Here is a 26,338-nt window from a genome sequence, read left to right as displayed (position 1 = left end):
GTACAAAGGATTTGAAGCAATTGGAAGTGGCCAGAATCTTAACTTTCTTAAAAAAATTACTAAAATGACTTTATACGAAGTCAGGGTTCCCACTCTAGCTACATTATAAAATTCACGGTTTTTTCCAGGTTTTCACGGTATAAATTTCATCAAATTCACGGTTTGTAGATAAGGCATTTCAGGCAGAAATATTGATCACGTAACAATCATCGGCCGCACGTTAACTAAAAATGTAACAAACGCAACATGCCTTGAATGCAAACGCAGCAATGAAAGTGCTATCTCTCATGATTTCACTTATAGTTAGCAAAATTCAGGTCCGGCTAAAGGGTGTGTGTGGGAATATGGAGAGACCAGGGTGGCAGGGAAGTGAAGAAGTGCCTGATTTTTTGCCAGGGTTAATGTCTTCCAATCGCACGCTTAAGGTCAATGTGTCGTCATGGCACAAGGGCCAATAATTGCGCTTCGAATACACGTGTGCAGGTTAATGCGTGGACAGTATCTGCACGTGACTCGGCCTTGAAACATGATCGAAACATCGATTTTTCTTTTTATCTGTCTATCGTAATTCTACAATCAAGTTTGAGAGATTTCTAAGGTTTTATGACAAAATTCACGGCTATATCCAGGTTTTTTCACGGTAGACGAAATTCACGGTTTTAAGGTTTTCACGGTTGAGTGGGAACCCTGGAAGTTAATGGAAATCCAAAGGTTAATGTACTGCATCTTCCCATGTCAAAGGCAGTCCTCAGGCACCCAAGGTGGCTCTTATGATATGTGAATCATGACAAATTTTCCCTGAATCAAATGAGGGAATTATGATTTTCCCTGAATTTCCTGATCTGTAACAACCCTGTGACTAAAAATTGAACTCCAAGGGATTCAAAGGGCAAAATGAATAAAACCAATGGGTCTGCACCTCCCTACTGAGTAAATGCTTGCTGCTGCATGATTTTATTATGACTGCAATGACATGATGACAGCATATGAATTTGCAAATCCAGGCAAATGTACTTTTGCCTTCTGAGAATAAAAATTATTACATTTAATCAAATGCTGACAAGCATCCCACAGCATGGCATGTACTTGAAGTCAGGGGCATGTGGGAATGCAGGTCTACTTGTAAGCACCCAGTATTTTCAGACTGCAACATGCAACTTTGGAAGTACAGGTATTTCATGCATGAAAATACTACTACATTTCATGATACATTTTTCCCAATAAATCAATTTCCACAACAAATGGGGAAATTTAATGCCCATGAGTAACCTTCTCGTTCATATTCATTGAAATTGATGTATGTATACAGATATAGATATATGTATATACTTTGCAAACATTCAACATTCAGTCATTCATCAGCCAGAACGTAACTTTTATTAGCCTGGTAAATCAATGCCTTTTTAAAATGCATAGCTGAAAGAATGACCCACCAGTGAAAATATAAAATCTTTGTCCTCCAAAATCACAAATACTGATTGTAGCCTGTGAGAATTTTCTTTGATAAAAATATCCTTGACAATGATAAGAATTTTTCTTAGCAAAGAAATACTCATTCCATCCATAGCTAAGTTTAGAAACAGGAAGTGGTCACTACAAAAACAATAAATGCCAATAAGTCACTTCTCCTTGAGATCCATCCAATCATGAGCTGATACCTTATTCTTGGCATTGAACTCCATCAATCATGAGCCCCTTCGAAGTATGAACAAAACCATTAACTCTGTTCATTCTAAGCAGTCATTTGTGGGGTACTTAAAAAATTTACATTAATAGATGAATTTTTAGTGCTTTTCAAATGCTTTGAGAGGGCTATTAAAGGAGTTTGAGGTTCAAACACACCTGTAGGGAAAAGGACCAACGTGTCACACCCAAATGGGCTGCTAAACAAGCAAAGAATTCAACATCATGGGAGAGAGCTCTATACAGAAAAGTAAAAGCACCGCTCATGTCGATTGACTGATTGAATGGTTACAGGGGGCCTTCATTACGTGCCTGGGCTCTTGCCCCATTCTTTGTCCATTGTGCTAACCCCATGCTTAACCACCCTTTCCTTTTGAAGACAGAAGGCAGGATCATTGCAGTTATTGTATGACTGTTAACCCAACCAACCTTGCCCAACACTGCTTAACTTAGGTGATCTTATAAAAAATAGTGTTTAAACATGGCTACGCCCTTGCCCTCAAATCCTAGACAGAGTAGTATTTCCCTAAACCCTTTCACTCCCACGGCTTTATCAAAACTGATACCACAAATACCAGGGTCTGAACTGGTGGCCAATACATATATCGTTGGCTTGGGATTTTTGCTAAAATAGTCACATCTGATAAATTGGCTCATTGTGAGTCTATGGGTCAACAATGTTCTGTTATATCACTAACTTTTCTGCAATTATGTCCCCTATTTCTTGAATAACAGTGTCCAAAAAGGGCTCACTTGAAGAGATCAATGCAAAATTTGAAGATGCACGTAAAAAAAGAGTGTATGATGACATACAAACAGGCACTCTTATTTCACCATAATTCAATGAATAGAATAAAGAATTAATAAAAACAAAGGTACTTCATTATTAGAAGCAAACTAGTTCTACTCTCAGTTCTGTTTCTGTAATATTACACGATATAGAAATTTCTATGCATTAAAAAATACCATTAAATGTATTTATTTTTGAGAAATATCCTCTTCATTAAACTAAATAAGTTCCTTACTAAGCGCCACCAAATTCTATTTCATGCACCTTTAAATTCTAGGGGGTGAGCCTTCATATGATGTCTTATAGTGTTGTTGGATCCTATGCTTTGCATATGTATATGGGGCCCAGCAAGGAATGTGTTAAAACAATTAATAAAAGGAAACTAAAAAGTAAATGATATTCTTGGAAGACAAAGGCAATTGTAAAGGAATAGAATTACATAATACACTACCCCAAAGTGGATCTAGTACATCAAATAAATACAAACGGCCAATTTCTTGGCAGCAATTATAAGTCTGCATAACAAGAAAACATGATTTTTAAATATCTATTCCACTATTCTTGACACAATAAAACCAGACAAGGTTTCATAAATATTAAAATACACTAAAACAGTGCATGGTATGTCATGTTTTATAGGAAAATCCCTTTAAAAACAGACTAATTCTGCACTCACAAAATACCCTTTTCTTTCAGGTTTGCAAAAATTCAGACTTCTAAAAATTGTTTACCTATGAGAGACAGCAAGGTTAAATTCAAGTGCTCTCAAAAAAGTTTTCATTTCTCTCAGAAAGAATAAATATGTATTCTAATTAACACCAATTTCAACAGATTATTAAAATGGACTAAGTTATAAAAATAATTTGCCAATATGGTATATGACAATACCATTTATAACAATGATACTCTCATATAAATTCAGTGAGGTACAAATCTCATCTGAATTTTTAATTTTTTTAAATGTCACAGAATACATTGCTTCATGTACCTTATCACTTCACTGGGGAATAAAAGCTTTAACAAAGAGTGTTTGAAAAATGGAAGATTTGAACAGATGATAAACTAATTTCTCCATATTTCCGGTGCAACCGCGTCGGTTTGTTGGTGATGACAACAGATGATAAACTAATGAAAAAATTTTATAATATACTGTGCATGACCTCAAGTGATTGTTCACTGGAAGCATTCTCGACATACACAACAGACAAATTTGAAACAAGTAATTTGACTGAACAAGTGTCATTCTTAGAACAAACAAATACCTTCAGTTTTAAACTAATAGTACCTCCAGTATCAACACTTCCTGGAGGGATAACTATTTTTATGGGAAGAAATTCACAATCTGGTCCAACAGCCAAATTACCACTACTCTTCTCTGGCCACTTAATACCTAGAAAAGTAGATTGATCATTAATTTCACAAGTCATTCCATACTTTATAATTTTGGGAAATAATTAGCAATGTCATAACAAAAACTACAAAAAATAATCAAATCTTAATATAAAATTAACACTAAATATAAAAAATTAGCTTTATAGTAGAAATGGCTCACTAGTTTTCAATAAAAAAAAACAAAAGAAAAGTAGTAGCATATTAATTTAAAGATTTTTTTTTCAAAATCCAGATATGTAATCAAGGAAATTATCCACATTTGATAAAATGGGTATAAGCAATTACATACATACAGCATACTCCCAATTATCTGCGCTAATGATGGGGAGAGGCGGCCCGAATAATCATAAAACACGGATTATCCAAACTTTCAATTAAATTTTATGTAATTTTCAAAATTCAAGTAAATATAACAATTAAATATTCTTCGTTAAAACTTTCGCGGGTGCTCGTCATGTTGAATTAAAACTTTTGGGCTATGTCGCCGCGTCAGATTTTGGGTGGCCCCAACGTTTCCCGACCGATGCTGGTCGCTTTCTCAAGGGAATCTGAAGAGGTGGGATTTAAAATTGGTATATATAGGTATACGTGTCAGGTGGTGGGGGGAGGGGAGTGAGAGGTTGGAGGAGTAGGTTGTCGATTATTTTTGCCGATTACGGGTTGCCAAGTACGGCTGATTTTAAGGCCAGTGTCTCTGTTAAAGTTGTTTTTCTCCTCTTTAGATATTTCTATTGCTTCTCTTACGAGTCTCTGTTTAAAGCCTTTCACTCTCGCAACAATTTTTGCTTCCTTAAGGTCGATTGTGTGGCCCAGCGCTGCGTGTTCGGCTACTGCGGACTTCGTTGACTGCCCCAGTCGAATTGCTCTCTCGTGCTCCTCTAGACGTGTTTTAACCGATCTGCCTGTTTCGCCGATATAGTTCTTCCCACAGGTCTGGCAAGGAATTCGGTATACCCCTTCGACTTGTAGTGGAGTTCTATCCTTGACGGTTTTCAATAGATGCTTTATCTGTACGTGAGGCGAGAATATTGTCCTTATCTGGAATTTGCGTAGGATATTTCCTATTCTGTCAGTCGTCCCCTTAATGTATGGCAGGAAGGCTTTCTTTTGGTCGCTGAGGTCATTAACAGAGGAGTTCGCTGCTTCTGCGGTGTTGATTTTGATCTCATTGTTCTTTCTGATAACTTTATTAAATGTTCGAGAGATAACTCTGTCGTCGAATCCATTTGCCCGTAGAATGGCCTCTAGCTTCTTCCTCTCTTCGGCAAAGTTGTTCTGGTCGCTTATTTTGTAGGAGCGGTGAATTAACGTGTTGACCACTCCATTTATTTGCGCTGGATGATGGTGAGATAAGGCGTGCAGGTACCGATTTGTTGCTGTAGGTTTTCGATACACTGCATGCCCCAATGTTCCGTCCTTCTTCTTTTCCACGTATACCTATATATACCAATTTTAAATCCCACCTCTTCAGATTCCCTTGAGAAAGCGACCAGCATCGGTCGGGAAACGTTGGGGCCACCCAAAATCTGACGCGGCGACATAGCCCAAAAGTTTTAATTCAACAATTAAATATTGTTTATGCAAATTGTTCCTTATTTTAGATAGCTTTCTGGAATCATTAAGAGCTTAATTTTCCTGACCACGATCTTTTTCATGGTGATAATATGATTGTACTCATATTGATACTGCTCCATGTAATATCTGGTTTCCGTAAACTACACTTCTCTGGCTGCGAGATCACGGATTCAGAGATGCGATTTGCATGAATGCTTTGAAACCACTCTGCAATGTCAGAAACTACACTGTTAGGCCCTACGCCATATTGTCACGTCTTGCACAAGTTGTCTGGGATGTAACTGCAGCAGGATACGGATCTGTGATCACTGAGCTCAATCGCACACCACGGTGCTTGGAAAACAGGAACACAGAACTGCTGCAAAGATAAGTCACGCAATCACGCAGTAGCGGAAACAGGAAACCTGGACTTTAGGCAAATTGTCTACGAAGGCGAATGCATCGGTATGACTCAGGCTATCTCTACTTACACTTCCCTATTCTCACCATATTCAACCATCCACGAGGCCACCTCAATAATTGCAAATTAGCGATATGAAATATGCAGTTAAAGATCGTAATTAACATTTTTCATAATTTACCATTGGCTAACATTGAAGAATCTTCAAAAATTAATCGAAAGTTTTTTCCCCCCGCTGATCGTCGTCAGCACTGTTAGAATAGACGTCCAAGTAGACTTGAAACATTCCTTGCCCGCAAGTGAATAAAATAATTCCCTTTTATGAAAGTAATTCTAATAGAAATATTAAGTCCAGTGTAGCATTGCATTAAAATCCAAATATCCTGGTGAATATGCGTCCTTTTTATTTTTTTATAAAGATCATGGAAAACATTAAAAAAGTGTAAAACTCATGCACGAATAAGCCGCAACACAGATAAACCGCAGCCAGATAATCGGGAGTCTGTTGTATTGCAACTGGGGATGTGTTGGTTCTCCTTCTATTCAGTTGCATTTCAGTTTTTAGCTTAAGCTCTTGGCTCCTGTCTTTGACTGAGCTCACACATTGTTTAATTACCAATGCAGAAATAAGAGTGAGCTTTCACTGCACAAAAGAAAGGGTCAGTCTTTTTAGTGCATTGCAAATACATAACTTCCTTACACAAGATTAACATATTTGCATCTATTGCTCATTAAGTACTCACAATGCCCAGAAAGACATCTTCCTGGTGCATGACGAACGAACATTTTTTCTCCTTTATCACCAAAACAAATTACAAAATTTAGCTAACCTGAATCAGTCTTTGGATAAACTATCTCCATTCTCACTGGGGCTCCATGGGTATAACTCCAATTTTCACTTAGGATAAGTTTAGGCAAGATGGACAAGGTGCCCCCATGTGGATTAAAATGAATAATTTCCCTTATAACAGAATCCACATTTTCACTAGGTGCTGAATCAGTTTCTGTAGATGCTATGATGACCTAAAAAGATAGTTTGAAGGGGTTAAAGTAGCAGTTTTTAAAATTAAAATTGCAAAGCAAAATAACCAAAATACATTTTCAATAGACACTATTATCACGAAGATTAAGTTGTTTTCAAAGTGTAGAGTCAGTTCCAACCAAAGCTATCCACAAACATGCTAAAAAACAATATTAAATATTTTTTCCATTGCAACATTATCAGCCTTTGTTCCAGTTTTTCTTTGTGGTGATTATGATAAGACTAGTTGCAGTGGCGGATACAGATGGGGGCACAGGGGGTGCACGCCCCCCCTTGCGGGGCCATCCCCATTGCCGAACATTGTACAACCACGGTTGCAACTTTTTTTGTATCGTAAGATATTGTCTTATATACGTGTATAATGAGTTTAAATAAAACCTTCTTCAACTTCGTAACGTGGCTTGATTAATTTTTTATTACGAGAAAACTAAAGGTAGATCAAGATATCCTTTGCGCCCCCTTGAGTTATTTCTGTATCTGCTACTGCTTAGTTGGCAGCAACCCATCGCTCATAGAAGAGGTATAAGAACCCAACAAGAAACATTCACTAAGTGTCCCCCATGATTGTGCTCAATTTTCATTTGATTGTAGAGTACCATGACAAATGAAGAAGTGCAAAATTTTAATGAAAAGATAGGAGAAGGGCACTCTGCCTCGACCCAAACGCATCCATTTTCCTCACAAGTCTAGCAGGTGAACTGAGCAGCCAAGCCTTGTGGGCTGTGTCCAGCTGTATGACCATGGTTGTTAGAGGTCGCCAGGTACCCATCCATGTTGGAAGGCAACTGGGGAGGGCTCAATCTTAAAAATATCTATCATGGATAATAAAATTTGCCAATTTTTGAGATGCTTATGACATGCTTGACTAAAAGAGCTTCACTTATTCCAGTCAGTACAGATTGGAGTCGAAGGAAGACTATGCGTGATGCGAGACTATGTAATAGGGTGGTTTCCTTTTATTTTTTTATTGCTTACATCGAAAGATTATTACTCCTGGAGTATGCACTTCACACTTTTACATTTTTAAATGACAATATCTATTTTTCTCGATTAAATGAAAAATGAAAAATTTCAAGCGTGCGAAAATGCGACGGCTAGATATGAATGCCGGGAAAAGCCCGTGTGATGTCATTCTGGTTCCCGCTGTCGCAAAGTGAGGTGACCTTGGGGCGAGGACATGTGTGCCGCCAGGTGCAGGCTGCTGATGCAGGCTGCTAGGTCCCTGTGACGTCACGTGGAGTGGCATCGCATAGGCACCAATCTGGCCTTTTTCAAATGCGGTTAAAATTGACCATTGCCATTCGCCTACACTGGGATTTCTAAAACCAAATAATTTGTATATTATGAATACACTAATGGTGGGTAACGAATCGCAATCAATGCCTTTCGTTTCCTTTGATGAAGAAACTACCCTATTACTTGTGAGGGCCTCCGTAGTGAGAAGGAGATGCTATCATGATTTCCAGGTTTCCAACGTGTCATCACATTTCAGATGACAACAATTTCACCAGCATCGGCACCAGCATCTTGAGGTCCGAATTGGACTCATCATCATTATAAGTCAACAATCCTAAGATTGGTTTGACACAACTCTCCATTCCACTCTCCTATATGCTAGCTTTTTTATAGAGACATCTTTCTTCTTATATATATCCTTAATAACCCATTTTATGCTATTCATTTGGGGCCGTCCCTTGCCCTTCTTCCCGTCCACAAGAATTGGAGATTTATGCTAAATGGGCCTGCACATAGAAATGAGCCAAAAAGGTAGACCTGAAAAATTACCACTACCACCACTTTGGCATTCCTATGCAGGCCTTTCAGTCATAAAACTCCATTTCTAACCCAAAGATGATAACAGAACTGTAGTTATCAGACATGAAATGTTGGAAAACCAGAAATCATGAGAGTGACTAATTGATTATATTATTTAATTATATAATTATGTATAACCATACTGCTCAGTTACAGGAATTTACTTTCATTAGTTTTGACTCTCCAAGTTTGACTTCATTAGTATGTATTTGAATAGAAGTCTTGTCCAAGCAGAAAGTGAGCTTTATCTCTCCAATGGATAGCTTGTCCCTAAAACTATCTCCAATGAACAGTCTGATGTATGCTGAAAATTTCTTAATGAAAACATAGGAATTCACAAACGTACGAATATGAGACGAAAAATAATGCCTTCCCTGTTTACTATCTTAACTGCTCAAAGGGAAGTTGAATTAGTTGACCTAGGTATCAAAATTCTTCTCTTTTGCCAGAGCAGTGAATGAGACCTACCATCTCAAAAATTTTTACTATTAAATTTTGGGAAGCTTTAGCCCATCACTGAAAAACTTTTTCACTGACGAACTTTGGAAGCTAATTACTCGACTTCTAGGGCAAGGAAATTTTGAACATCATCTGTTATGGTACTTTACCATCCAACAAAATTTGAACAAAATCGTAGGGGGAAACTTTGTGTATGATCCTTGTTAGATGGAACAGCAGTTTATTAGGTCCCATGGCAGAAGAGAAAGCTAAGGTAAAATGCCAGTAGGCATTGTTCCACATTTTCATAGCCCTGAGAGGGAGGGACTGATTAAAGAGACAGATGTAAGAAAAGGCTCCAAGACCACCCCCAAGTCCCTACGTCAACTTTTATTAGGCGTTACTTATTTTTGCATCTATAATTCCCCAAAGTACCTCTTTATTGCATGTTGCCACATTCATTTTTTTTTTTAAATTACGACCCCAGAATGACAGCACCAAATTTCATCAATCGATAAAAAGTATGCGCTTCACCTTATGTCCTTAAAAATGATCTAATCAAAAAGCATGCATAAGCCTGATGCCATGTGTACCACAGAATGACTACTTAAATAGGAAACAGTGAACAGACATGATAAGTATCAAGGGCATGTTTTTCGAGATGCTTCTTGAAAAAATACATTCTTATGAAGTTCATAAATAGTAAAATGTGCAATTTTGGGTCCTTTGAACGTAAAATGAAAGTCTACAGCATTAACATGAAAGTCACATCACTTTGACACTTTAACATGAAATAAAGAAGAACTTTATTAGGATGCTATTTAACCACTGTGACAGAGGAAGCCAATTCAGGTGACAATGAAAAGCGATGGACAATAATTTAATAACCTGTAACTTCTGGGAGGTTATACAGCCCAGCCAACGTAACAAACTCAAGAACCCATTCAACTACTGAAGATAATGAGAAAATATGAAACATAAGTCAAAGAGTTACTCACTTTTCTCACTATATTCTGCACAAAATTAACTTTTTTAATACAATGATTGTTGGTATCAGCAACAAAAATGACATCAGCCTCATCTGTTGCACACAATCCTCCAGGTTCATTCAGCTAAAATATAAAACAAAATGTCATGAGAGAACTTCACCTAGTTGAACTTTTAATAAAAGATTTCTGGGTACGTATGTGTAAGATAAGACTTCCATGAAAAATGGATTATTAAGAAGGGGATCAGATTAACAGATTACTTGTATTTAAATACACATGTAGAACAGTAATAATGAGGAAACACTGGCCTTTACTTACACTCATTTCATAAAAATTGTACATGCATATTCAGCCCATGGTTTAGATGTATTATTACTAGATAGCATTAATTATGAACCTTACTTAATAGCAAACATACGCCAAGGAAGATAATAAGCATTCCACAAATGCTGAGCAGCCATTTTCCCATAATAAGATTTGCTAAGGGGGCATATTACATACACTTAAGAATGGTTTGAAGTAAACTAGCCACACACTAAAAATTTAAGACAAGGACAACTACAATTCAAATAATAATGTCATTCAGTAACTGTATACCTAATTTTTCCATCTCATCACTTATTTCTGCTTAATACCAAAACATAGCGGCTTTTGGACATGAATACATTAAACCATTGTGTCTTAGTTGATGAAAAACAACTTAACGTTGAAAGTATTAATGGGATTTAACAAGGATCATATTTTGATAATGGGAATGAATAAGCTTTCATCTGGTTAAAAGGGACAGCAGAAAGAAGCAGTTAAGAAAGACAAGCAAAATATTCAAATAACTAAGTCATGGATTACTACAGATCCATGGTTGGATTAAGAGAATGATCACAATCTGCAGTCTGAGAGGAAACAGCTAATCTGTATAGTTGTAACATTTCACACCTCCCTCCACTTCATTAGGAAAAAACTATTCAGAGATGAAATTGAATTAAAGAAATGTTTTGGCTTCAATTACCTGTGCCAAATTCAAATCACCGCATAATTCTCCTGGTTGACCAGTACCCAACACAGTCACACATTCTTCTTTGGGAGCTCCTAGCAATGATTTGGTAGAGGCATCTTTCACGCCACCATCAGATGCCACTCGAACTATCTTTATTTTGTGGTTGTAGGTATCAGCCACATACAGATTACCATTGTGAAATGCCACACCTAAGGGATGCTGCAGGCGTACAGATCTACCTTTACCATCGGCATCCCCAAAAGTAAATAGCATCTGTGAAGAAGAAATATTAAAAGTTGAATATATTCACACACACAAATGACACTGATAAGAATAATTATGTTTTCAGTTAAATATTTTAGTACCTAAGTTTTAACCCATACATCATCACCAAGTGTTCAATGTGTGTTTTCATTCCTTGATGATCGTGTCTTAATAAGAAAAGTTGACTGGCAGAGATTATTAGCTAAAATAAAAATAAAACCCCTTGTCTTGGAGGTGGGACAATTATGAGAAAAATATACTGCACAACTTCAAAAATGTATTTACATGCATTTAATGGCACACACAGTTTTTCCTATTGAGTCATCCTTACTATCCATTCCAAAATTTGAAGCAGTACTGTTTAGAAAAGGTTTATCCAGTTAAAATGTCCCTTACATCTACAAATTGTAACCTTCCCTTCAGCCGGGCAGGTAACAACTGGAGGGACTTTAAAGGTGGAGGGTTTGAGATGCTCGAGCCATAAAGGACAGGGGTGAGATCCCATGTGTCTGGGAAAAGGGGAAAAGTAGGTCGGATTGATGGTGGAATATTTGGGGTAAGAGAAGAGCTTTTCACATAGACATTGGATTGGCACATCTATTTTTATTATGACTCAAGAACAACGAAGCATTAAACACCACAATCATTGGAAATACATCAATATGATTCTCTGTCACGAGGGAAATGCGGAAGTTACACAAAATTAATGACTAACACAAAATCAAGTGTATCAGAGAGATGAAATCAAAGAACTTCCTTTTTTTAATTATTGCCCGTTCACCTTTCTTCTTGGCAAACACAGAAAACATTCATTATGATCTGAACATCTGAATTCAAACAAAATGGAAATAAATATATGCCCAACAAATGTACACACTTTTTACACATGCACTATCACTCATACACATGGCAATTTTTAGGAATAGACAAAAGGGAGGGGTTGGCAAATTATATGAAATTTTAATCTTCTTCATTGGAGGGGTGTACGACAGGGGCTTGTGACTAAGCTCTATTCACAAGGAGGGATTAGTGCAGGAGACAGTGCTAATCTGGCAAATAACTTCGATTCGTTTGGTCGCCAACTGCGTCCAGCAGTGGCTGTGGCTGCAGGTAAGACTTCTTGAGAGGATCAACTTCTTTGGATGGTAGATTTTGAGAGCAGGCTTTCTCCTCTTTGGTCACTCTTAATTTCCTTCAACCCCAAAAGAAATAACATCTATATGCTCCTGGAAAGATACAACCACCCTTTCACCTCCATACAGCAAAACTTCCCACAGCGAAGTCATGATTTTTCAGGTCTCAACAAATTTGTTATACGGATGTTCAACTGTACTTTCCCTTTTTCTCTTGGGCAATATCAACTGGTGAGAGGTGACAGCCTAGCCAAAATAATTTTCCCTTGTGTCACATTCCTTAAAGTAGCCGTGCTACCTACTCCACAGTCTCCAATGTGACCGATGACTTTACCAGAATAAGGTCATTTTAATCTCATTTTGCTGGTGATTAAGGACCGTAGGTAACTAAGGAGTGCAAGAGATAATGTAAAAAATATTTTATTCTTCATCCCTGCCTTGGGTACTACTCAGTTAAGCTTTGCTTGAGCACTCGAAACAATAACGAGCTTTGTCATGGAAGTGGGGACATAACCCTCCTTCTTTAATACCTTCCACAAATCCCTCCTCATCTACCATTCCCTTGGCTACATAAATGGCAAGAGACCATTTAAATGTACCCTATGATATTCATCCAAGATGAAACCCGGAGCATGAAATAGCTTTCATGAGGAACAACTAAGTACAGTAGACTCTCGTTAATACCAACAATGTCATCACGAAGTTCCCGTTGTTATGAAGCAAATCGTTGGTCCTGACCAAAAGGCCTATCTAATCTATAGTAAAAGAAACGTTATTACAAAATTTTCATTGTTACGAAATAACCAACCACAGTCCCGGTCCTGACGGTTACAAAATGAACTTCACTACGAAGTTCCACGAATAAGCAACGGCATTTAGGTTGATATACTCTATGCTACGTTATCATCATTGGTCTAAGTTTAAGTTCTCTTCGTGTACTGTGCCCAAACACATCAATTATGATTCTTTCTTCAGTAAAAGATACTTCAGTATGCACTCAACATCATATAATAATCTTCTTTCCTGTGGAATAATGGTGACCCACTCATTAATGCCCGTGAATTGGACATACAGTTAGTCCTCTTCATATGCACATTCGATTCATGGACGTATCCAGCGAGGGGCAGCTGCCCCCCCTAAAAGCAAAATCGCAGAAGTCTTTAAGAAAAATCTGTACTGAATTGAAACAAAAGTATTCAACAAATTTTCTTTAAACCCACAAAAAATTATATACATGCATTAGGTATAAGGTATGAAACTAAAATAAAACTATTTTTTCAAGGAAATTATCTCATCAACTATTAAATCGCTGTTATAATTTTCTTAAAATGTTGGTTTCATTCACCTTTTCCTCGCTAAAATGTCACAACTTGGCTTGCCCCCCTTCAGACCATGGCTTGCCACCCCCCCCCCCCCTACTTATGATCCTGGGTATGCCCTTGATTTGATTCGAGAACTTTCAGAGATACAAACATCTGAAAAATTTAAGTGCGCCCAAAATTTCAAATTTGGCACCTCTGGAGTTAGCCAATCCGATGCAACGTGGTGCTGAGGAACTCGCAATTAGGGTATCATCTGAAAAAAGTATCATTTAATCCTGTGTGAAGTCGGGAACTGTTTAGCATTTCCGGTTCTTTCTTCCTGCGGACAGCAATTGCTTTTCCTCCAGCTATGTCGCACGCCTAGCTAGTCACAAGCATGCTAGTAACACATCTTTCCTCACAATCGAGAGTTAAGGCACGATTGTGATGCAGTGTTGCATTCTGCAGGATAAACACTTCCCTCGATGCCTTGCATAGGTTTATCCACTTATGAGCAAGGTCTTGGAATGCATCTTCTTCGTACATTGAGGACTTGTACGTAATTTAATTGAGTATATTATTCACTAGACACTGAAGATTACAAGTACGGGAGATTGAAGAGACAAGAAATTGTTACACAGTACATATGTTTGTTTCGATGATTCGTAAAAGAAACGTTCGTATGAAATTCATCATTACGAACCTCCTGGTCTTCTGTCTTGTGAACTTCGTAATAATGAGAGCCTACTGTAGTACTTGCTTATTATTTTAATTGTTACTAGCATGCTTAACATTTGCACAGGAATTCTATGAACCATAACAATAAACTTACCTGAGGATCTACATTTCCTCCAACAACTGCAGTAACTTTGCCATCAGCAAGCCAAAGACGACGAATGGAAGAGCTTTCACTATCTGCAACAAAAATGCACTGAGGAGATGATGTTATTCCAGATGGTTGAGCAAAGCCAGCAGCATGAGGATAGGCATTGTTCCGGTTCTCCTCCAAACCTGATCCTGCTATTGCAACACACTGACCTTTGGAGAATGGCCTAGGAAAATAAAGAGAAAAGGAGATGGGGTGAGTCTAATTCCTCAATGACTGATGTATTTACTAGCAGAAGGCTAAAGGGAATGGAAGGAATGCTTTTCTTGAAGAATGAGGATAATCCATTCCTTTTTGCAGGAGGAAATATAATACCATGCAGTATATGTAAGCCAATTGATAACGATTATACAAAGTAGTCAACCAAAAAATGTCCATTTTAAGCAAAATCGCTTAGGAAATCGGAAAAGTGTTTGACCCATTGATATGATGCCATTCCAGAAATAATGAAAAGGATGAATTGAAACCACTGTGCGATGCCAGACCCTACACTGACAGGCACCATGCCAAGTATTCGCATCTTGCAGAAGTTGCCCGGGATGCAACTGCTGCGGGATGCGGCTCCATAATCACTGAGACCTATACCACAAAGTGATGCTTGGAAAAGAGGATCACGGAACTGCCGTGAAGGTAAAAGGCAAGCAATTAAGCCATCGCGTATTAGCGGTTATTGGAAACCGGGTCTTATGGCAAAATGTCAACACAGGCAAGTGCCTTGCTATGACTCATGCAATCTCTACTTCCACATCCCCCGCTGCTTTCACTTCTACTATTCCCTTCCTCTCCAGTTTGGCCTTGACTGGTACCGGCGTAAATATGCCCGAGTGCGACGAAATCTCCAGTTCCTTTAGGGCTTATTCAACTGCATGCGAGGCCACAGCAATAATTACGCATTTGGATATGAAATACACAATTAAAGGTCGTAAGTTACACTCCTCTGAATTCGCGAATGATTAGCCATTGAAAAATCTTCTAAAAGTAATCAAGAGTTTTTTTTCCCGCCACTGATCGTCGTCTACAATGCTAGAGCAGACGTCTAAGTAAACTTGAAACATTCCTTGTCAGCAAGTAGATAAAATAATTCCGATTTAAGAAGGGGATTATAATGGAAATAATTAGCCCGGTGTAGCAATATATTTTTTTTAATGCCAATATCTTGGTGCTTTTGCATCTGATTTTATTTTTTTTATAAAGATCGCAGAAAACTTCGTAGGACCATGAACTCATGCACGGATAATCCACATCCTGGATAAACCGTAGCCGGATAATAATAATAATAATAATAATAATTTTTATTGTTCTGTTGGTCCAAGGAATAGAACATAGAACATGGTCAAGAGAATATTACAGATAAAAGGAGATACCAAACACACAAAAAAACGACACAGATCAATTATACATTATCACACATATATTCGTCTAGATTGTAATAGGCTTTGGATAAAAGCAGCCTTCTCAATTCGCGCTTGAAGGTTGCAATGTTGGACTGAGTTTTTACATGCGGTGGTAATTTATTAAAAATAAGGGAAGCTGAGTGATGAGTTCCCTTTCTAGATAAGGCACAGGGTTGCCTTCTCAGGTGAACATCATTTCTGCGCCGAGTGAAGTAATCATGAATGGTAGAGCTCGGACAGAACAAATCAGGATACATTTTGACAAATAGTGCACAATAAAAAATAAACAGACATGGTAGTGTCATTATCTTGAATTTAAGAAACAGTGGCTTTCCTGGAGATCTGATGGAGACAGCAGCAATTGCCTTCAAAGATCTCTTTTGCATGGAGAAGGCCCTTGTGGCAGCACTGGTGTTGCCCCAAAATATCACACCATAAGACAGGTAGGAGTGGATTTTAGCAAAGTAAACTAGCTTTAAGATCTCCACAGAGGTGGTGGGGGCAAGTTTACGAATCATGAAGATACCAGATGAAATTTTTTTGTTGAGATTATCAACGTGGAATTGCCAGTGTGACTCAGTGAAACGGCAGGCGCTTGGTCAGAACAGTTTGATTAAGGCCAAACCATCGGCAGGGACTTCGTGACTAGATGCAGATGCAAATGTAAATAAGTTCCTTTACCTTAACATTAGATCGTTAAGGAACAAGATTGTTGATCTGGAAGTCATAGTGCAAGACACAAAATGTGATATTCTTCTTTTGACTGAACACTGGTTATTACCAAATGAAATCGAGTGCTATGTCATTAGTGATATGTATCTTGCTGCATCATTTTGTCGAAAGGATACAATTGGCGGCGGTGTTGCAATTTATTGTAATCGCTCCATGAAATGCTCGAAAATCAAGCTAAGCAATAACATCGAAAAAGTGAATGAGTGCGCCGCAGTGATATGCAAATCCAACAAATCCCGTTTCGGGATTATTGTTGTTTACAGGTCTCCCACCTCCTGTTTTCATTCCTTTTTAAAGGAATTCAGTGACACGATACAATCTGTGTTTAGTGCTAATGTTGACAACCTAATCATCTTTGCTGATCTTAATACTGATATATTATCTAACTCGACTCAGTACTTAGAACTGGATTGTCTTTTCCATTCATTTGGGTTAGCTGTAATGAACAATAATCCCACCAGAGTAACCTCACACTCTTCTACTCTGATTGACCTAGTAGTTTCTAACTTTCCAGAGCAATCTTTTTCCTGTGATACTACATCTTGCTATCTTTCGGATCACTGTATGCTAGGGGTTGTGTTGAAGATTACTGATGCTATACTCATTGATCCTATGTATGTAACTAAACGATTTTACCACAGGGAAAGCTGTGAGGAATTTATTTATAATGTGGCTAATACAACATGGAGTGAACAAGGCCATGGCAATCCACTCGATGTTGATGCTAGGTTTAACTCCTTCCTGAATGATTTTCTGTTGCTTTTTAATCATTCATTTCCTTTAAGAACCAGGAAGTTTAACTATAAAAGCAAAAATATTAAATTCCCTCCTGAGCTCCTAAATATGAATGCCAGGGTTAAAGAACTGCATAGACTGTCAAAGTTTTCTGATCCATCCCTCCTCAATCAATACAAAGCTCTTCTACATAAATACAAATGCAGTATTAGGGAATTTAAGAAAAATCGTCATAGCCATGTCATTGCTTCTTCAAATAACCCCTCCAAAGCTGCATGGAGGATTATTAACCAACAAACTAAAAATAACTTTGAACAGAGACCAACTTTTATCAAATTTAATGACCTACCTGTTTTGAACCCTATTGCAATTGCAAATTGTTTTAATAGCCAATTCTGTCAAACTGCTAATAACACAGATCTACCTTCTCTTAGTTGGGATAAAACACCCTCGTCAATTTTTCTCTCCCCATCTACCCCTAATGAGGTTGCCAACATCATCCACTCTCTTTCTAATTCCTGGTCAGTAGGATATGATGGAGTCCCTATACCTATCATTAAATTAGTTGCTAGAGCAATTTTCTGGGAGACACACTTTCAAAATATACCAATGGATTTTCATCAGCAACTATGTAATTGATATTTTCCATACTTAAAAGTTGATGAATGGTAATACATACAGCATTAGAGATGGCAGACTGCAATGTTAGTTGAGCACTCTACAACAGACTTTGGAATCAATATTTGCTTCAAAACATGGGACTGAAACCGATCTCAAAATCATTACAAATCATCTACTTCAATAGCTATGCCAATTCATTTTCTACCAAATTCGTTTGCATGCAATACTCTCCAAAATTACATCCTACCTATTAAATTTCCAAGAACTAGAGATGATGCCTACTTTAATACACAAATAATACATTAAAAAGATGACTTTGGGATAGACTTAATGGACATTTTGAACACTAATGATGAAAGGCTGTGGAAAATACAAATTTTCATCCTTTCACAATGAAATAATAAAATGTTAAAGAACAAACATTTTGGAACTTGAGATGTATTCAGAAACAATAAAACAAGGCAAAACTAAAAAAAAAAAATGAACCCTGATATGCAAAAAGTAAGAGCACCACCATCAAACGGTTACTTTCTACTATAGATTCACTAACTTGTCCCTCCACCACACAGTGTCTTCTAGGAAGTAAGCCCAGATCTGGTGACCACCTGCCATGGCTATCAACAGCACATCTGTTTTACTGACCACCTCATTGTCCCCCTGGCCACAAGATGAATTAGACACTTGTGAAATACACAAATCCCATGGAGAGTTGAGGGGCTGCTCAAGGCCAATCCCTCCCCCCTCTTTATCGCGGCCCTGCGCACCATCTCCTGCCACAGTAGATACCATGCCTTCCTCACTCAGGTCTATCTGCAAGCAAAAAAAAAACAGGGCATAGGAAAACAATGGGTAAGAAAGCAAGTTTCAATCTCTGAGGTACGGCACCATATAGGTGTAAGTAAATGAGGATTTTGCAAATGGGGTAGTTTCCTTCATCAAAAAAAACTAAAGGCATTGATTGCGATTCGTTACCCACCATTAGTGTATTCATAATATACAAATTATTTGCTTTTAGAAATCCCAGTTTAGACGAATGTTAATGGTCAATTTTAATCTCATTTGAAAAAGGCCAGTATGGCGCCCATGCGATCCCACTCCACGTGACGTCACAGGGATCTAGATGCTATACGAGTACTCAGGAGTTTTACATTGTCTGAGATTACCAATGCATGCATGAGGCACAGAGCTCAGGGAAACATCTCTTAATAATCACTTATTAAAATTGCCTATGGTCGGACAGTTTCCTCCATTTGATAGGGTATTAATAATCCTTACTTAAGCCAAGCGCTACCTCCTAGCAGGGTACTCTGCCACCTGCTAGCAGCCTGCATCGAATACAGATGGTGGGGGTAAAGGACGAGCGTGTAAGATCATGAAATTTTGTGAAGTCTTTCTTTGCATCCAGAAACGTTAGAGCCAAGTGATTTGTGCAATTTGAGTTTCCAGTCTGTCTCGTCTTGCTTGGGTCTAATTCTCATAACACAGGCTTGCATTTTTGCAGTTCTAACATGTTTTTCAAGCTCTGTTCAAGGAGTACCAAATATTTTTGTGCGTCTCATCTGAAAACTGTCTTACTTTTACTACATTGAGTCAGAACTTTTTTTTAAACTTGCCATCTGTCAATTTCTATACTGTTATACATATATGGGAGAAAATCGAAAATATAAGATGCACAATTATATGTGTACTAATGTTTAAAATACAATCTAAAGTGCACATACCTACTTTTTCTAATTATTGCATGTAATCCTTATTACTTTCGTCTTTAGATATAACAGTGGAAGTTATATTAATACTATTATGCTAATTCAAGCAAAATTATGGTGTTTTGGTGAAAACTTCTCCTCGCTTTTTGGGTTTCGTCTAATGTAGGAACTCGTGATTCATTAATTAATCGATTAATAAAAGTATTGAAACCATGATTAACAAAGTTTAATTATATCGGAAACGCATCGTATTTGGACTCATTCTTTTTTATGTTTGGTGCACATTCTTATTCTTGAAATCATACGGAGTTAAAACACTAATTGCAGAAAGTTATTGGTTGTCACCGAAGAACACAGTACTTATGTGAGTCATGCTATCAGAGTGCTTCGAAAATTGGGGACCAGAGGCAGACAGCATGAACAGAGTGGAGCTGGCAGAAGGACAGGGGGAGAGGCTCTTGGAAAGCAACCACTTCCCATTCTACTCATATAACTTGAAACTTTTACTAGATGTCAGTGCAATTTTGTCAGGCTACGGAACTCTGGCCTTTATCCGTTCCTACTCCCTATTCCACTTCCATTTTTGATTTTTCCCCGGGAAACTACTTCCATGCTTAAAATGTCAAAAATACACCATGTTTGGTATCATTTTCTTTCAAATATTGTACATAATATGAATATTTCAATTCAATCAAGATACCTCATCATTTGCCAAAAGTCACTGTTAGACACTTTTGGACCCAATAGGTGACATTTTTTTTTTTTTTGGGCTCCAGAAACTGGGAACTTTAAATCTTGAAGGTTGGCTAAAAAAGGTCAGTTGGCAAGAAATGGGGAGGGGTGAAACATGTTTCTATTGTTCTCGTGTAACTTTTATTTTGAAGGATTGATGGTCTTCGTAACATGAAACCTGAGGGAGCAATGATCTGGGGTGCCAGAGGCTTGTTGGGGGGCTACGAAAGGGAGTGAAACGTTAGAGGGTTGGACTGAGGACTGATGGGTGGGGGATAATGGATTTTGGGAAATGTGGGACGAAATTACTATTCTACGACGGTGAGCTTCTCCCGATGGTACAGTAAACTCTCAATTATAGGAAGCAGGATATTACGAAATTTTCGATAATACGGAGTGAAATTGTGATCCCGGCAAAAAGCCTACGGTAAATAAATAGCGCTATTCGATAATACCAAGTTTTGATAATACGAAATATTTTGAAATTTGGAACATCGGGCTCAGTCCCCAGGAGCAAATTGAATTCGTTTATACGAACTACCGCGAAAAATTTATCAACAAAACTAGTTATTTCGGCGAGAGCAGCAAAAAAATCAGTGCTTCTGACTGTGGTGCATCATAGTGTGAAATCGTAAATGATAGTGCAACTTTGAAGGGAAAGGGTTCACCTAAAAACTTATGGTAGGAATCAAGAAGAAGTAGGAGATCAGTAAAAATATTGTTGCTGATGCAAATTCCCTATTTACGTGCATACTCATAGACATCGCGTCGACAATACTTTGTACCTAAACATGTGAGGAAGGTCATGTGGGGTATTCCTTATATGTACTCCAACTTAAACCTACATAATTGAATCATACCAAGAGAATGCTGCAATTCTATAAAATTGCTCAAATTTCAACGTTCTTGCAGATAAATAAGCAACCTCGTGACCTGTTTTCAAGTCAACAGATGGAAATATGAGGAAGGAAGAGAATTAAGTCACTCAATGGTAGAGGAAATATTTTTCATTTTAAAGTTTCATTTTAGAGACAACGACAGATATATCAAATGAAAACATTTAATGAACAAAGTAATTTGGTCTGTGCAGTACTTAAAAAAACCCTGTTAATTTGACAAAATCTAAGAGAGAAAGATTTTAACTGAAGGGAATATAAGCCACAATTACCATGACAAAATTATTTTTTGCACATCCACTTCACCAAACACTTCATTCCGATTAAATACAAACACTTTTCAATTAGAAAAGGTATTAAATATTTTCATAATATAGCTTACCTTTCTGATGGCATGATTATCAGTGTCTGCCACAAAAACTACATCTGATCCATAAAATGTAACACCTTGAGGATTATTGAACCTTGCATCCCCAGGTTTTCCATCAGTAAAGCCAGGAGTGGACCCACCAACAACAAGCTGGAATACAGGGAACAATGATACCTCATTAGCTGGGCTCATAAGTAGTAAATAGTACATTAAAAACTTCACCATGGGACCTAAAAAAAGAGCCTTGGTATTGAGCCTTAAAATTGGAAAAAGTGGGTACAAAGACCCAGAATGCTCAGGCAGGCTTGGGGCACAGGCTCCCTCAATTTCAACGAAATCAAATTTTAGTGTGTGAATATAAACTTAATTTTGAGATTAGGAAAATATCACTCACTCAGTGAATCAATCTGAAGGTTATTTTGAATTAGTGAGGTTTGAGCTCCCACAGACTGAGCCACAGGGAATTAATTTCACACATTAAGGTTACAAGGGACTACAGTACACTCCCGATTATCTGGGCTAATGATGGGGAGAGACGGCACGAATAATTAGAAAACATGGATAACCCAAACTTTCACTTAAATGTCTTGCAATGTTCATAATTTACCTAAAACAAACAATATATTATTATTATTATTTATGCAGGTATTCTGTTATTTTAGAGTGCTTTCCAGACTCAATGAGAGCTTTCTTTGCCAGTTCGTGATCTTTGTAGCGGCAATAACATGGTTGTACTCGTATTATTAATGCTCCACGTAAGGCCTGGTTTCGAAAACCAAACATCGGTGGCTGTGTGATCACCAATACAGAAAAGTAGTTTGCACAAATGCTTCAAAACCACTGCTCAACGTCAGAAACTACACTGTCAGTCACCACACCACGTAGTAGCATCTCCCACAAGTTGCCCCGGTCACAACTGCTATGCGCCATGTATCTGTGATCCTGTCTTCCAAGCCTCGTGCACTCCTCTAGAAGCAAAGTTCTCTATTTTTCAAAATGGTATGCCTATGTTCCATCATAATTGAACCGCTCTTCATACATTTTTATTTTTCTTATGAGTCTTGCTGCCAAACCTGGTATTTGGATGGGCCAATCTCATGTAATCCTTCTTAATTGAGTGTAAAGATGTGACTAGGTGCTTCTCAGAGAAAATCTTACGAATTCAATCAATGCCATTTGCAGAGTTTACACATGAAAATTTGTTTTTTTTTTCCTGTCAACCACGTAAAATGCATTGGTGGCAAACTCATCAACGAGAGTAAATATGTAATTTTTGGCATTCTAGTTGGAAAATAATCTTGCTTTGCGATGGATTGGATCTACACCCAAAAGTATCCACCTCAAATTAGATATAGGGAGCTGTATGTTATTTCTCAGAGAATTCCTTCCAACCTTAATTTGCTGTTAGAGAGATCAAAAACTTGGTTTGGATACTTCACTTACCTTGAGTGCCCCTTCATGGCTAGTGATCAATATCCTGTGATGCCCAGTATCGGAAATGGCAAGTAATCCTTTGTGATATGCCACTTTCCCTGGAAACAAAAGGAGAGAAGGCGGGAGGAGATGAGCCGCTAATGCAGTAGGGAGAGAATGGTCAGAAATACTCAAGTCTGTCATTCGGTCATTTTGCTTGAAGAAGGCAAGTGTGGTCTGCACAAAGAGAGTCAATTCTTCCCTATACCCTTCCCCAGCAACCAAAAACAAAGGCTGGGCATTAGGACCTGAAAAAGGGATAAAATTAATTTATACAAAATATTCATGTCATAACCATGCAATTTTCAAGGCACATAACACAATCCAGTAACCACAAAAACTAATACAACACGATATCGCAGCTTCACAATGAAAAATGCAAGCCCAGCAAGACTTTGCATCAATATCCTTAAGTTTAAGGCTACACAGGCAATCCAATTACACAGATACCTTGCTGCAAGTACAAACAAATTTTGAGCAAAAGGCATGTGGAAATCTAAACAATTCATTACAAACGTAAGCATAGCAAAACAATTTAAAAAATGCATTATAAACATAAGATAGCACAACTGCATACTGCTAACAGGGCTGGTTTAAGCCGTAATCGAAGTACCTGGCCACGTAGGATGCCAAGCAAAAGACACCTAAGCACTCAGTCCAATGCATACATAATTGGTTTTTAAGCTCTAAAAATATCACATTCAATACATACGAACAAGCATGAGTTATAAGTTCACACTGGTATTTAAGTCTCGACCCTTATTCCACAAATATTTATATTTATTTCAAAATGTATCCAGAGGAAATCCCTACTAAGTACCTCTCAGTTTATTTTTGAGGGTGTGGGAGTAAAATAAATTTGGCTCAGCCAAATTACTTTCAGGAATTATTGTCAATATTGGTCTTTAGAGGAAAAAATTTGAAGTAACAAAAAATAACAGTCAATAGGATATAATTTAACCAGTTCCAAATAATATGCATATAAATGCTACTATATTCTCTTAAATGTGATGAAACAGTAAAGAGGTAGGAGGGATGATTTGGAGAAATGCTTGAAGTTACCACAGCATGAAGTATAATGCATGATAGTGCATCCCATGAAAAAGTGCCCTGATTAAGTACATAGTGTTACTATGTTAAAAAGCTGTATATTTTATACCTGTTGTTATCCTTGGAATAAACGATTGTTGAATTTGAAATATTGTCTACATACTTACCAAGAATTACTATTGAAGGCCAGCAGGAAATACCCAGTTGATTCCACATCACCGCATTTGAATCATTTACAACCGGATGATTAATTTCATATCTTTGGATTGCTGATAATAAGTTGGTAGAATCCTTCTCATTATCAAATTTAGCACTATGAACACCAACCTGGTGAATTAATAAAAATATTTATTTTTTTAAAGTATCACATTCCATATGCCTACGAAGTCGTTTTAAAAGGAAACTAAATCCACCAGTTTTATTCCCAATTTACAGAAAAATTCTAATCATTCAAACATACCATTTGGGAATTGCCTCAATACCTAAGTATAGAGTTGAAAACTTACATTAAAAATATTAAATTTTGTTTCAAAAGATAGGGGTAATTGTCAACTTCATAACCAATTTAATAGAAAAATTCCATGCATTAAAATATACACCCCAGTTTTTGGGATGATATTTGGTGGTACACAAAGTTTTAATGAAACATTTTAAATTCCCGGTTTGAGATTTTAACATGACGCTCTGAAGAACAGGTTTAATAAGGCCAATAGGAAAAAATAAAAACACTTTGATAGCATAAGAAGGGCCAAGTATTGAATCGCCGGAGGGAGTAGTTGCTCCTGACAAAATATAATGAAAGTCACAACAGCAAGTTTAATACGTCAATCACATACCACAATCCTGCAAAGCATAGATTGTGGCAAATTGGGTCGATAAAATTTAAAAATAATATAGGCCACCCATAGTATTAATTATATTACGTACCACTACAACGCCCTGTTCAACAGAAAATTCCCTTTCAATTCTCTTCAAATCTGGGAGTATATGTAAACAATTGATACAGCAATACGTGAAGAAGTCAAGTAGAATCACTTTACCCTTAAGATCTTCTTTGAAAGTGAGGGGCCGACTGACATTAAACCATTCTAAATCTGAAAAAGAAGAAGATATTGCAGTAATACCACTTTTTCTAAATGGTGCTCGAAGAAATGTTGAATGATTTTCACCTCCACTAAATTCCTCGATGCTGGCACAAGCACAATATTTTGATATGTGCTCGTTAATATCCTTAATTGTATCGCACAACGGTATTTCTTTACATCGAAACTTCTGTATAAGCTCATAAGTTGCTTCGGTCACATCGCCTATATTCTCAGACATTTTCAACGTTAGTAAGGCGTCAGCATTAACAACAGAAAACAAACTTCTTCCTTCCTTCACACTGCTACATTCAAATGACACAAGTCCCTCCCAGCTCCCAGCAACAAATACAGGCGAGGAAACTAAAAATTGTTACCTCAGCATCATTTTTCGAAAGTTCACATTATTTGTGACTTGCGTGTAATAATTGCCAAACGTCATGCGTTCGGCGTTTAGCAGGGTTGCCAATATATCTCGATATCTTTAATTAAAAATGTTCAAATTTTGGCATTGCTCTTGTTGCTCTCTTTATTTAATTCTGAATTTATCCTAAAAGTAGCACTGTCCTAATTTTCTGAGTATTCTCTGACTAATTATTACAATGGCTTATTCAATGCGGATGTAAGCATTGGATATTTTCCATTACTCTGACAAATTAACATAATGTTTTGTAGATATAGAAGCGTCATTAACTTTGAAAAATCCTCAATGAACCGTAAAAAACGTAAAATAACTGATTTGAATTTGTTTAGAGAGAGCAATTTAGGCTAAGTTATCTTAAACGTATAATTTATTAAACAAGGCACCAAATTCAAATATCCCGCTTTGGCATCCGCGCCATCAT

At 37.4% G+C, this 26,338-nt stretch overlaps 1 protein-coding gene across 2 annotated transcripts; it reads right to left on the bottom strand.

The window, feature by feature from the left end:
* Nucleotides 1-916: 916 nt before the first annotated feature.
* On the bottom strand, nt 917-25,916 carry LOC124156367 (NHL repeat-containing protein 2). 2 transcript variants are annotated; one of them, XM_046530895.1, is made up of 12 exons: nt 25,581-25,916; nt 25,339-25,505; nt 24,579-24,738; nt 23,332-23,609; nt 21,901-22,038; nt 18,735-18,994; nt 14,649-14,868; nt 11,131-11,391; nt 10,134-10,247; nt 6,671-6,863; nt 3,591-3,863; nt 917-3,527 (listed from the first exon to the last, which is right to left on the bottom strand). In XM_046530895.1, exons 1-11 carry the CDS (start codon nt 25,732-25,734, stop codon nt 3,613-3,615), a joined length of 2,196 nt encoding a protein of 731 aa, XP_046386851.1. In that variant the 5' UTR covers nt 25,735-25,916; the 3' UTR covers nt 917-3,527; nt 3,591-3,612. The 2 variants fall into 2 exon arrangements, with proteins under 2 accessions (XP_046386851.1, XP_046386852.1); XM_046530896.1 differs by having other exon boundaries at nt 917-3,540; nt 3,604-3,863.
* Between the last annotated feature and the right edge of the window lie 422 nt (nt 25,917-26,338).

The sequence above is a fragment of the Ischnura elegans genome, chromosome 3 (assembly GCF_921293095.1).
Source record: "Ischnura elegans chromosome 3, ioIscEleg1.1, whole genome shotgun sequence".
Classification (NCBI taxonomy): Eukaryota; Metazoa; Arthropoda; class Insecta; order Odonata; family Coenagrionidae; genus Ischnura; species Ischnura elegans.
The sequence above is the reverse complement of the archived record's forward strand: the minus strand, read 5'-3'. Positions and strand labels throughout refer to the sequence as shown.